General features: G+C 43.3%; 1 protein-coding gene across 1 annotated transcript in view; it reads left to right on the top strand.

The window, feature by feature from the left end:
- Positions 1–14117, top strand: part of cdin1 (CDAN1 interacting nuclease 1) — a 61455-nt gene that overhangs the window by 26200 nt on the left and 21138 nt on the right. The window contains exons 7-12 of the mRNA XM_037241035.1: positions 4066–4111; positions 4765–4829; positions 5412–5472; positions 7349–7421; positions 13374–13453; positions 13658–13707. Of these exons, the coding sequence (XP_037096930.1) occupies positions 4066–4111; positions 4765–4829; positions 5412–5472; positions 7349–7421; positions 13374–13453; positions 13658–13707 (375 nt within the window). The remainder of the gene's footprint in view (positions 1–4065; positions 4112–4764; positions 4830–5411; positions 5473–7348; positions 7422–13373; positions 13454–13657; positions 13708–14117) is intronic.

Genomic DNA, 14117 nt, shown 5'->3' with positions numbered 1-14117 from the left:
GGCCATACATTAGAATTGGAAATGATGGGCTGCTCTCTGAGGTCTTGACTAACTTCCCCTGGGTCCAAAAGGAGGGTGGGGTGGGGGGTCCCCCCCCCAGTTCATACACCCTTTGTCCCCTTAAGTATAAGAAGGGAGGGGAGGTGTGTCCTATCTGTCCTTTTGTGGTGTATTATGAATAGATGTGGATGTAATGATTAGCCCCGCCCCCTTCCCCCCTTATGTAAAATGCCATTCAGCCCATTCGTCATATGTCGTCCTTAAAAGCAGGGAACGTTTATAAAGTCCAGTGTGAGGGATCCCCACCTCTCTTTCACCCCTCCCCACGTACGTTCTTTTCGAATCGGGCCCTAATGTGCCGTTTTCATTGGCACCAAGGCGGGCCGCAATATGGCGCGGCGGATCGCTGTGGGAATATGAATGTTGATTAAGCATGCGCTCAGCCTTTTGAAATTCACACAGAAGTGTCAGAATAATGGATGTCGAGCAAATGTCAAGCATTTGTTAATTTCGACGTTATCGGTGGGGGTTTATCTAGCGTGATCTTTGGCGGCAAAAGCAAAGGGCAGGCTTGTTGTGGCATGTGCCATTGATATGGTGATTTCCTGACTCCAGACACTTTGTTTTTGATGCTAATATCTCGGCTCAAGACGAAGCCGAGGGACTCGCTCATTGATTATTTATCGCGCCTCAGCCTCTCGTGTGGTTTTTTTTCCTTCTTCTTTACTCACTGGTTAAAACATTGCTTTTTACTCAGCTGTCTTTGGTTTTCTGATAAAAACAAAAAGATGTATTCTCTTCGGAATTATTGCCGTCACTAAAGGATTTATGGAAACGCCGCAAATACGAAAATGTCAATTTAAATTATACACAACCCATTTTGTTTGCACGCTTTGCATCCTCAGCACATTTTGCTGACGTGGCAAAACATATGGAGCTAATGAGCCGGATCGCAACAGAATTGAATTAGATCTTTGGCGAGTACTGTAATTTAAGAAAAAAGATCTTTTTGTATGGATAAAAAATATCTTTTTTTTTTTTTTTTTTTGGGCAGATATTTTGGGGTACAGCCGGGAGACTTCTGGTACATTGTTCAGAGCTTCTCGTAGCCGCGTTTACAGCTTCATGTCTGACGGAGGAATTCATGAATAATAGATGCAATCAATTACTTGATTAGTAAGCACGGGAATGACGACTTCCTCTTCATATCGGGGACGTTGTCCAAGTACATTCGATAGATTACAGTGCCTTTTCAAGTCATTGGGCTAAAAACGCCGAGGTAAGCAGTTTTGTGGTCGTTGGCCTTGTAACCATTTGTGAGGACACATTTTAGAGTGGAAACTGGATTTTCTGAAAATAAGACATGTGGGGGAAAACATGTTCTTGTGAGGCATCAGTCAATATAAACCATGTCAATATCAAATAACATGGATGAAATTAAGCATTTCTTCCTTATCCCGCTATCGTCAATGACGGGCGATACATCAAAAAATGTTCCGTATCTAAATTAGTCGCTTCCATGCCCTGAAGTGTCTCACCACGCAACACTCTCATGCGTGCAGATCCGCCAAATGCTTAGCGGCGCCACAGCATATGATACCAACGTCATTAGCCAGGTGGCTTTCATTACCTAAATTACCGCTATTGTTTATAATTAATTGTTTGTCAATTGGCATCGGATAATTTAATTGATATGCTTAGATTAAATAGAAGCATTAGAAAATATAATTTTGTATTTAAAGCAAAAATATTTCCCTCAGCTGTAGCCAAACTTAAGCGAGCCTTGAACGCAAAGCAGCGAAATGACAAACTGGAAGGCTTTAATTATTTTTAATCTCATCGGCCGCGTGACTATTTTGGGCGTCGGTGCGTATTAGTGCCCCCATCTTATGTTGTCGAGGAAGATAATGAGGTTGAAAAGGCACCATTCCTCAGCCACTCTAGTGTTTCCCAGCCTTCTGTTTTTTCGTGTTCAAAATGATATCGAAGAAGCCGAGCGTGGGGGGAATTGGTCGGCTGCCGGAATCTCATTTTTGGTCCAACAAAAGTCAATTAAAAGATGTCCAAATGTACATTCTTTTATTGATTATGAAATTCAGAATCTTGCTTTTAATGCGGAGATCGGCAAATACCGATACCAGCTATCGGTATCGTCACCGTATCGATCGCCCTCTAGTGACTGTTTTAAGACCAGGAATAAAAGATTTGAAATTCGAAAAAAGGAAATTGGACATGCAAATTTAAATGTTATTTGGGGATAAACACTACATCTTTCTTTAAAATTATCGGTGATAGTTTTTTTTTTTTTGCAGGAATTTTATGTATCAAAACTAATAGTGGTATCGGTACTTTTGTATCGGTGATTACTCAATAGCTGGATACTGGTATATCTGAAAAAAAAAAGGGGTATCCAGCATGCTCCACATTTGAAAAGCTAACAAGCATATATTTCTCAGGGGAGACCAACTTTAGGTCCACATCTTGTCACACATCTTCCCTTATTTTATTAATACCTTCTCAAACGTGAACATCAACAATGGTTGTCATTCCCTTTTTTCGTTCAGTTTTGATAAGAGCTCAAAAGCGGCCTGACTGAAGAAATAAAAACAAATAAGCTCCCAAAGATCTTAGGGGTTTTTGAAGCAGATCTATTTTCTTAGATATTAAGAGCAGTTTATGTCCCTTTAAAGTTAACAGGGTATAGATTTAGCAATTAGACTGTAATCATGCTCATTATGGAGTAATCCATTTAAAACCTAACAGATGTCTGTTCCAGCAGGGGGATCGTGACGCTCCCATGCCAACCGTAAGGCTGTAATGTTGTTGAAATGCTCAGGTGCAAGGTTGAAGTGTGGAAGACATTTTTTTTCCCAGCCCTCCCTTAAGTGTCCACATGTTGACAGTTGACCATTTAATGGCCCCCCTCTTAATTGCGCCGGCCCCCTTCGTCCCCAAACATCGTTGTAAATTAATGCTGAAGCAGCAGTGTTTTTTTTTTGTGTGTGTCCTTAGAGTTTCTGTCCTTTTGTCTTTTTTTTTTTTCTTTTAACTTGAAGCTGTTTAGGTTTATTTCGGGAGACTGCAACCTTGTGGGTGATGGCAGTCACCTCTGTGATGAGTTTTCACTGTGGGAGTTTAATGCGTATTTTGCTGCTCTGTTCAAAATGGGTTGTGATAGAAAAAGTGCAGATGCATCAAATCGTTCCACTTTTAAGTATTAAAGATATGAACCAAATTGTTGTTCCAATCAATCAAACCAAATTAAGTTGGTCACTTTAAAAAAAAAAAAAAAAAAAAGATCTGTGGGATGCAGATGTTCCATACTATTCCTTGGATGGCCGTTATAAAAAAAAAAATCTGTTCTAGGGTTGATAGAGGTCTTCACTTTGTAACAGATTATTCCAATTTGCATTATATCCCGCGGGAAATTATTTCCAAATAGGAACAAATGAGAGATCAGCTAACATTGTGTTCAACTGTTTGAAGTTTTCTCTGTCTTTTGTTAGTTTTTGATGTCTTTCTGCCATGATGCAATACGGCGGTTACGTTCCGTACAATTGGATGAATATAAAAGGCTGCTGCTTGTTGTTTCCCGACGTTGGCGTCTTCGCCAGGTGTTTGACATTGACCGGAGGGGCCGGGGATGAATGGAGCTTATGGCAACTTTTTCGGAATGAACGCACTCTTGGGAGCCACTGTGCAGAGCCAGTTTCCATTTTCTAAGTTGCTTAGATGGGGGGGTCCTAAAAGTAAGGCCATATTGTGACCATTCAAACAAATACAGGTTGTTTGTAAATTGCTCCGCCCCCACCCTCCATCGAATTCCGCGACATGAATCAAACCAGTTGTACGAAATTGACATAAAAGCTCAAGTTCCCCGTGTTTTCTCCGTCAGAGGTGATCATCTGGAACAACTTTGGCACACTTGTTTTCATGTTCGCCGAGATTACGGGGCATCTGGGTCCCGAGCTTTGAAGCCTCCCGTCCCGCCTATCCCTCTCTCCCTTTGTCAATGTGTGCGATGCTTTCTGGTAATTAACTTTGTCCTTCTTTTATTTGTTCCAGTCACTCGCAGTCCACTCTTCTGAGCATCTTCTCCCTGGAGTATCAGGTTAGAACTTTTCTTCCCTTTGTGAGTCCTGACAGGTGCCTAATTGAATGATGAATGTCCCTTTATTTCTTTGTAATTGAACTGCCAGCTCTCTGATTGGTTTGGAAGATGCCCCTCAAGCCCCCCCCCCTCCCACCTGCACTTTGCCAACATACACTCGTTTATTCCAGCCCCTCCTCTTCCTCACGTCGACGCCACTCGCCCGTCCGAGCCTCGGTGGATGGCCGCCAAGCCTCCCCATCCATCTGTCTAATAACATCTAGCCCCTGCTTATTTGGTGGACCTGTAATAAATTATGCTAAACCATTATTATTCTGACAATAATAATTTCCCCGTCTAGTGCGGCTGCGTGTGCTAAATGTTTGCTGACTCGCACTGTCACTGCCGCTTTCCACGCTTGACAGCCGATGATGATAAATGGCCACCGCCGTCAGTGGCAGAAGGCAGCGCGGGTAGAAAATGGAGTCATTTATCATCCGGCTGACGGGTGTCAGTCACCGCCGCTGTCTCGGTGGAATCCTTTTTTTTTTTCTTGTGTAGTGGTTTTTAAATATGTTGTTTTCAAACAATGCTCTTCCTTTTCCTAACACTTGTCTTGCGACTCAGAGAGGAGATTGCACGGAAATGTCAGAGTTTTCTCATTCTCACCACAGAAACGAACCAAAAGGACCATCGCGAGGCACCACGCGCCCGATGTCATCGAAAGCCACTACCGAAGGTACGCCGCTCTGCTTTATGTCATCACCCCGTCGGCCTCCGGGAAAGGCGCTACAGTCATGTACGGAGTCAATCCAGACGGCGGCGGGTTCCACGCTAAAAGCAATGCACTGTAATTAGCAAGAAAAACAAAAATATTTTTCGGAGGATCACTGAACCATTTTTAAAAAGATGTGGTTTCGGGTGGGGGGGGACAAAATCAACACGGCATATACTGTACATGCAAAAAGTGTCGTAAAAAAACACAAGTGAATACCTTGCACGCGTTGTTAATCAAAAATTTGCGTATTTTATCAAATATGCGAGACTGAGGCCAGCGGGTTTTTTTTGTCACTGAGGAGGTAAAACACCATTTTTGGGCAGTAGGGGTTAACTAACCACCATATTCATGTCTGGGGGGTTTTGTGGGGGGGTTGGAAGCCCTCGGAGCCGTGCTGTTTGAACCACATGGAGCCTGCCATATGCCACCCAGGGCAAAGTCATCGGGGACATTAGCATGTCTCGGCTAGCCCGCGCGTGCTCCCCTCTTCCGTCTGCCTCCTATTTGTTGTCGACGCTTTTGTTCTTCTTTGTTGTAACGAAGGTATCTGAGCGAGGCCACGGCACATCCCTCTGCTCCCGTCTTGCTGGAGTTGGCCAATGAGGTAATGGTTTACCCTACTCGCCCCCTCCCCCCCACACACACACTCATTGATGTCCTTTTGTATCAATGCCTATATAGAGGTTGGCAGCGGTTTTTGATTTTCTCTCTTGTCTGTTAGTCATTATGAAAATTGCCAAAATGGTCGGCTCCATTATCAATTATTTAATGTAATTAGCTCTCACCTCCATCAAGCAGATGTGAAAATACTTTGTTGTCTTTTATCGTGCAATTTTCCCCAAATTGCAGCGGGCCCGGGCAAAGTGCAAACTGCAGACAGGTGAGGAGCGAAGGGGTCAGCCGTTAATTCCTCCTTCTATCACTTCATTGCTTGTTTGATTTGACATCATGTCGCAGGTTGTGCGATAGGTTAACTCTGGGCTATTTACTATAATAAACAATTACACATAAAAAAAAATCCATATCATAATAAGTCTTTCGTTTATTATTACATATATAGCGCACCTGGTGGCAATTATTGGGTACTACATTATTAACGATTATGAATGTACAATTAAACTGACTTAATATTAAATTATTACAAAAATGACAATTAATTTATTCCATCCTGAATTTGTGAAGCCAGATGTCACTTCCTTTCATTTATTTGTCATTTCTGCACATTGCCCTCACGTCACTCCTGCCCTAGTTTGCCCATTTAAATGCACATTAGAATTTTTATTGCGTCCTTAGACCAGTCAATGGCACCGGAGTGTTTCTTAATCTAAAATCAGAGGAAGTGGCATGCATCAGTGGCGCCTCAAAGCTAACTGTCATTATTCATTCGCTATTTAATTGACACAAGGTTTTTTCTTCCCCTTTTTAAAGGACTGATTCCATCTCCGAGATAACTGTCTATGAACCATTTAACTGTCATTTTAATATGCTACTTAACATTTAAACCAAGCACTCATGCTCTCTCAGACCACTAATTGATGTAGTTTCATCCCTTTATGAGACGATATATCTCCGATGGCGAGAAATGATTAACAATGATGAAAACTGCTACCGGACCCTTTTCGCCCCTAGATGTCCCCCGTGAATATTGCCGTTTTATGCCCAATATAGACTTTTTATGTAAAGGTCAGTTAAACATAAAGGCTTTGGAATAGGTGCCAAGTCAGCGGAACCGAAACTCGCGAGCGCCTCCGAGCTTGTTTGACCAAAATATTCAAGAAAGATGATGCAATCGGGTGGCCCGGGAGAGTTTTGGCGAGAGAGCGGCCTTTGTTATGTTGCCTTTTTAATGTCATCAAACACCGACGCGAACTGACGTTAAAAGGACAAACTCTTGGAAAGAGTGGATAAGATGAGCTGAAAGGCTTTTTAGGTCTCGATTATGAAAACAACATTGAATTATTGGTTTTTTTTTAGTTCTGCCTCAAACAAATGATTAATTTGCTCCTAAGCAAAAAGGTTTCATAATGACTTCATGGTCTTCTTGTAGCAGATGTTAATTCAATTAAATGAGAAAGAGTTTTAGTGTCTGTCATAGTGTCAGGGACTTCATGGCGGATTTTATGAAAAACAATAGTGGACAATTTGTGTCGAGCTAGCTTGCGTCAAATGTCTGTTAGCTAGCCAGCTTAATGCTACACAAGCAATATCCAGCAAACATTTAGCGGACTTGCTCTAAATTGTCAATAAGGACTTGAGAAATCATAATTTATATTTCTAATTTGCAGGTCTTTGTATGTTCCTCATGAGTAAAACAAAACCAACCATTTTGACAATCACATTCATTATTTACTGTGGGGGAATTTTTGAATTAAAACAATTCGGGAATTGTTTCCTGTGGCAAAAGGAAATAACACACAAATTAATTAAATTGTGTATTCATGCCAGATTTTCTCACTCACGCCAATTCTCTTATTTTATAGGTGGATCTGTCTCCTGCGCTGATGGCTCGTATCATCCTCGACAGGTTCCTTCAGGACCAGGAGGGCGGAATGCGTGAGTTTCCATTCGCCCACTCTATCATTGTCTCCATCAGTCTTAATTGGAATCGTTTGTCTGTGGAATCCGCCTTCTCTTCCGGCCGCTGTTGTATTTTCTTTTCCGTCCAAATGTGCAACAGTCTACCTATAGTAGCTTTGACGATTGAGTGGTAGGAGGGCCGCCGCCCCTCAACCGCACTTTGGATCAATGCGAGCTCACCTCATCAGTGTTATTTATAACAGTGGAGTCCTTCCCCCTTCATCCCCGGTTGCATCCATCTAACGTACTCCCTCCTCCTTCGTATCCCCGCATCCTCTCTGCAACCTTGCTGGGCTCCACTGAGGAAATTGTTATTGGCAAAAAAAAAAAAAAGTGACAAAATAAAAAGCAAACAGCGCAGAGGTCGTGCTGATGGATGAGCTGCAGGGGAAGTCAATTCCGGATGCTAACATTTTTGTTGGAAATGTCAAAGACATTGTCCAGGTACGCTCAGGCAAGTTAGCAAAAAATGTTAAAAAATCCCGATTTAATCGTCTATGTCGTTCTGACTTACATTTTGAAGAGTTGGAATTTTCATTCAACTAATGTGTAACAGAATTCTTGTCAGATGAAATCTGAACGGCTCACAAAAACATAGTTGACAAGGCAAAACTGAATTACAGGTGACCGCAGAAGCCATGCTCGCAATTTTTAATCACCAAAGGGATGAAAGGCGATGCGTGTTATTTTCAAACTCACCACTACGGCCATTTGTCACCGTCAAAGTGTGATTGCTTTGGACCTACACCACCGTTATCCGCCGCTTGTCAAAATAAAAGTCGCCGCGGCTTGTAGAACCGCTCATTCATCCGAGAGACGGCGGCAATCTCCGATGATATTAGAACCGCTTTCCCTCGGTTGCTATCCAGCGAAAACTTAATTTGTTTTTGCTCGTTGTGAGAGCATCAGGACCAAATAATAATCGAAAAGGAAATACAAAACGTGACGTTTCCAAAATGAAAGTCACGCTGCGAGTTTCTTTCGAAGCGTCCCGTGAAGATCAATAAACTTCTCTATAAGGGACATTAACCCCGACTAGGAGAGTGACTGGCCGTTATTTTTATTTTCTTTAATTCTCTCCATTCCGCTTTTGCATTTAAGGAGGATGGTGCCTTTGGGTGCGGGGGAATATCCGTACAATCAGCCGGGCTGGATCGATACACGCTTTTAAATTGTTTTCTGCACCTTCCTTGTTTTTTTTTTCTCCTCGCCGTGACGACCAACCACCCAGTCAGTAAAAAAAAATATCGTCGAGAGAATCGGCAAAATATCGTCTGGTGGTTCTCGTAAATAAATCAATGCGGTCGAAGCAGTTTAGCGTGCATTGAATATGATGTCAGCAATCGTAATGATCCTTGTCGAGTCCGAGCTAATTCGTCCCAGTTGGGAGGGAAAGGTCACATGAGAACTTTTAGTCCACTATTTGAAGGTCACATGCTTCACAAGGAAACTGAAACCATTCGTTTGCGAATACGAAAACGATCGGGAAAGTGGTTTGCACTTCTGCCTCATAGTTCCGGGTTCGAATCCTGCGTCTGGCCTTCCCGTGTGGAGATTGGATGTTCTCCCTCCCGCCCGGCTCCTTCGGCCTCCCAAGCATCTTTGCTATGCTTCAATCTCATCACCCGTCTTCTTTCAGTTCCTCTCTTTGACAGGCGCTCTAGATTTAGACATACTTTTTCCCGCTCTCGTTCTCGAGGAGGCAATTTTGCCAGCTATTTGACCTTTTCCATTTTCCCAAGGCCCGGGCTCCAGATTAGATTGCTCCCCGCGTGTTTTGTAACCGTGTGATTCGAGCGCCCTCAAGATTTATTGTCGCATTCCTTTACAGAAGCCCCCGTACGGCAGGTTATAAATGTCTCGCGTTTGATGTTAACAACTGCGAGAATGTTTCCAGGCTCCTTTTCATCTATTCATAATGGCGCCGGCGTTTTGTAGATCGCTGGATGTCGCGTTGCGTTGCGGCCAATCAAACCTACGAGGCCCGCTGTCATTGTTAAAGCTCTCGCTCACCTGAAGGCAACAATTGTGCGCGTGTATGTGTGGAGAAATAATGAGCGCAGTAGGGAGGGGAGGGGGGGGGAGCGCAGTAGGGGGAACGATGAGCGATTCTTCCGCAAGTTCGGCGAAGGCGCGAGCAGCGCCGTGGCACTCCACTTGACAAGTATACTAATTACTCCCTTTCATGAGAGGAGCTCCGGCCAGCCTATGCCGCAGTCTAATGGTCTGACCTATGTAGCCTCGCTGCTGCCAGATCCACCGCTGCAATTCTTTTACACACACACACACACACACAATGGAATGTAGTCTCATCTCAGCGCTTTCAGGGAGAATCAGGTGGAAGCAGATCAGTTCTGCCCCAGTAACCTCTTCAGGCTCCTCCTGCTCCTCATATAACCATGGGAAGTCTAAAAGTATCTCTTTTTTTTTTTTGTTTTTTTTTTAAATAAATGTCCTACCTCCCCCCCCATATCTTCTATTTGAGGAAGCATTTAAAAAGGAATAAATTGGAAAATCAAATGAGGGGCTTTAGGCAGCCGTGGAGATTTGCCGGAGCTGTCGTCCGGCGTCGGGGAGACTCATCCATCACGCCGCGCAACTAGTCAATTCCTGGAGTATCTGTAAATGTTTTCAGATATTAGCCAATTTATATGCTCCGAGATTCATCATGGAAAATCAGCTTTAGCGCGGCGCACATTATCAGGCCCTGTCTCTCCCTTGCTCCATGAAGTTTGATGAACGAGTGCAAGCCTCCACCACCACCACCCCCCCCTCCCGCTCCGCAGCTCAATGGCTCGGGTTGTGGTGGGCATGTAGAGGAAATGGCTAAGTGCCATACACACATTGTGGATAAAGTGTTTTTTTAATTAATAAACAAACTTGCAGAGGAGCTCATCAGTGTCAGCGGCAATAACAATCGTCATCCGTTATTGTTTATTACGGTCCTCCCTCAACAAATGTTGCAATCTAATGAGGTTTCTCAGCGTTTGCGATAATGACTTTTTCACCCGGGCGGAGGAATTGAAAGAAATGACGCACGTGAGCCGCGATAAATCAATGTTATTTTGTTGTTAGCTCGTCTTCTTTCCCCAGTTTTATATACCGACGCAGACTCGTGATTGTTTAGCAAATCCCGACGGAGGCGTTAGCGTGCTATTTGTTGTTTTTTCCCTCTCCTCTGTTCTTGCCGTGTCAGATGCTGACGGTGTGATACGGCGCCTTAGTCACAATTTATACCAACGCGGGACAATTACAGTAAATTTGGTGAATGTTTACAAGAGGGGGGCAAAGATGCGCTGCAGGGCTTTGTTCTCTGTGTCTGGTGCTCTTCAGACTGCGCTTTTTATATTCTGCTTTTTTATGTATGTCATAGTGTGTGTAAGTGTGTGGGTGTGTATGTGTGTGTGATGAGCTCAGAGTGTCATGGAGGAGCGATGCAGTGCAAGGCGGGGGCGTCTTTTAATGGTATGCTGATGTCGGAAGCTGCAGCGATGCGAGGGACACAGGCGCCCTGTTGTTATTTACTGCTGTGTTTGTGCACACCGTCCAACTGAGGCAGGCCCTGCAAAGGTATTACAGCGCGTGATGAACGAGCATTAGGGTAAATTCATTTTAAAAGCACGCTGATTTATTAGCGGCCCGGCCTTCGATTTTCATCACGTCGATGCTTGGCTGGAATTCCACAATGTCAGCGCCAAGGTCATCGTCTTTATAGCTATTTTTAACGGAGCTACGGGGGTGGGAGTAGAAGTGGACCCTTATTGTGATGAGTCAGCAGAATGTGGTGGAACCTACAAAGTTGACTGTGACATTGGTGGGCCACCAATTTGTACCGTAGCTACAGCCGCCAACCGCTGGCGACGTCATTTGTACTTAATTTGAAGTTCTTTAGTTTCCTAATTTGCTATTCGAAATTATTTCAGGATAATATTATGTTAAATTGGCCCCAACTACAGTTTTGAAGACAGCCAGGAACAATTTCAAAATAAAAGCGTACCAAGCCATTCCTAGGCTAATCGTTGCTAGCTAGTCTTTGATTAGCAGTGCAAGCTAATGTAGCAGTCTGCATCTTTACATAGTTCTTAGCAAAAACCACTAACCTAGTTCACTCAAACAGATAGAACATATTTTGTGAATTAAACATAAAAAAAAAGTGTTCAATAGCAGCTGAGTCTGGAAATGGGACCAAAACAGGAAGTAGAAACCTTCCATATTAAAGCACCAAACATGTTTTAAAATGCGTAAAAAATACATAGAATGTTTCCTTCAATGTTTACGAGCCTTAAACTAGTGCATGTTCCACTGTACAAAACAATCTTGAGGGACCGAGGGGGTTAATAGTCTCGTACCAAAGTGTGTATTTGTGTGCGTTACGTGAGACCAAATTGTGGTGGTGGTCAAACCTCCAATTATGAGCGCTAGTGAGACAAGGGCTTTAATGGCTACCGTTAGCCTTCGGGGAGGTTTAATACACATGACTGTTTTGCAGAAGCAGCGTCAAATCTATAAAAGGACCATTAGGACGAGGGGGGGTGGAAAATCAATCCAAATGCCATTAAAGTGGAATAAGTTGCCAATATTGCTGATGTGGTTGCAGCTCCTTTGATTTTCCTTCAGATTATTAGGCACACTCGAGTAGTGACTTTGTTAAGGGAAAACAGTGTTGTCTGCGGCGTAATACGTCTCCCGGCTTCATAAAGTTTGCCGCCTCATATTTCCCCTGCTTTATTGATTACCCATTATCATTTGTCATGAGGTGTCCTAACTCAAGGGGAAATTACAACCCCTCTTTCCTGCTCGGGAGTGCGGTATGGATCTGCCGAGGAGGAGGAGGAGGAGGGAGGAGAAGAGACCAACCTCGGAGAGAAATGAGCAAAGAAATAAAGCCCGTGCTTGGCAGTAGTGAGAGGGAGTGTGTGCGGTTATGAGCTGGAGGGCGAGGCTAAAACAGAGAAGGTAGCACAAATAAAAGAAGTGTCAGCGAGGAGGGAGGGAGTGCTTAAGGCTTCGTCCCCTCTTGCGCCCGGCCTTCTTTATTTATTCCGGAGATGAAAGCTCGAAGCATCTCACGACGGGAAAACCACTAAAAGAGCATCCAGCGGGTTTCACCGAAACATCTCTTTGAATTTTAGCAGCTTTATCAATCGGGATGTATACAGATTTATTTTTCCTCACCTGTATTTTTCCCAAATAAGAACGGGATTCTCTGGAATGTTATTCCAGGGGCCATCCAAGCCTGAAATGTGAATGGAAGCATTCCCACGTAATACGGCGAGTCTGTCACGAGCACGCGTGTGTATTTATATCTCACTAAAATGGCACGCCGCCGCCATTTCGTCACACAATGTTACAATCCATTGAATCCAAATATTTTTAAGAAATGATTTAAGATTTTTTTTTTCCTCACTCTCCCGTCATTGGCATACCAAAGGAAACCCATCCGGCGGGCTTTTTGTGTCTGATTTATAATGTTAGCAGAGCAAGAATGGGACATGCAGAACAGTCGGCGTTTGTAACATAGATAAAGCGCATGTGCTCTGGACTGAAACATTTATCTAGTGAAGATATGCACAGATGCCAAGTGGCTGATTTTGAATAGAGTAGTCTGCTAAATCCGTCACTGGGCGGTTTCATTCAGTTTACAATTTTTTTAAAAATCTACTCAGTATAGCGGTTACTGTATATTTTTAATTTTATATATAATAATTTTAATTTATTTTCATGATAAAACAATAATAATCGTTCCACTTTCATAGAAGACAAAAGAAATTTGAGTCGAGAGGCTGAAATTTTGAGCGCATGGATATTTTCAGTTCTCAACGATTATTCGATCATCAAAAATAATTGACGATTATTTGTCGATTAATCATTTCTATTCTGTTGTGATCTATATTATATGATTACATGAATCTATATTCTTCTCCACAGCCTCCAAATCAGTCCTCAACAGTATGCTCAAGGAACCATCGTTAATCCCAAACCAACCCTGGGCCCAGAACGTCTACCAAGTAAATTCATAATTTTTTTGTTTTTTTAATGCATGTCAGCTATTTTTAGGAGGATCTTTTGAATCATCCAACTACTGTCTGCCAGATTGTTTTCTTCTTGCTCATTACTGTATCCAACATCTCTTCCCTCACCTCCACCTGTCTGTTTCTCTCTCCCTTGCTCACATCGTAATATCCCCCCCGCTCTCCCCCCAACTCCCTCAGTGCACCGTAAACGACTGCTGTTATGGACCACTGGTAGACTGCATCAAACAGTATCCTATCCCATAAAATTTTTAGCTTGAAATTGACGAGGAGCTATTGAAGGGGATGAGATGTGTCTGCCCTCAGCCCACATAAAAGTTCTGCTTCACGGCGGAGGCGTTTGCCATCCCTCTACCTCAAATGATACAAGATGTGGAAGGAGATGTGCAATTCAAAATGTCCGTGCGCAGCCGGTGGATCGGCGTAAAAAGGGAAAAAAAAGTCACGAGTTTGGCGGTAAGCAATTGGCATCACTGAATATTCTCATTTTGTTTCGTCATCAAGCAGATGCGGTTCAGCACCACGGAGAGTTCACAACTGAGATTTGATGTGAGCGCTATTGAGGCTAACGTGTAGCTCACGTGTCAAAGCAGGGCAAGCACATGTAAATAATGATGACTAAGCACTTATTGTGTGTAGT

This window comes from Syngnathus acus, chromosome 22 (genome assembly GCF_901709675.1).
Source record: "Syngnathus acus chromosome 22, fSynAcu1.2, whole genome shotgun sequence".
NCBI lineage: Eukaryota > Metazoa > Chordata > Actinopteri > Syngnathiformes > Syngnathidae > Syngnathus > Syngnathus acus.
The sequence above is the reverse complement of the archived record's forward strand: the minus strand, read 5'-3'. Positions and strand labels throughout refer to the sequence as shown.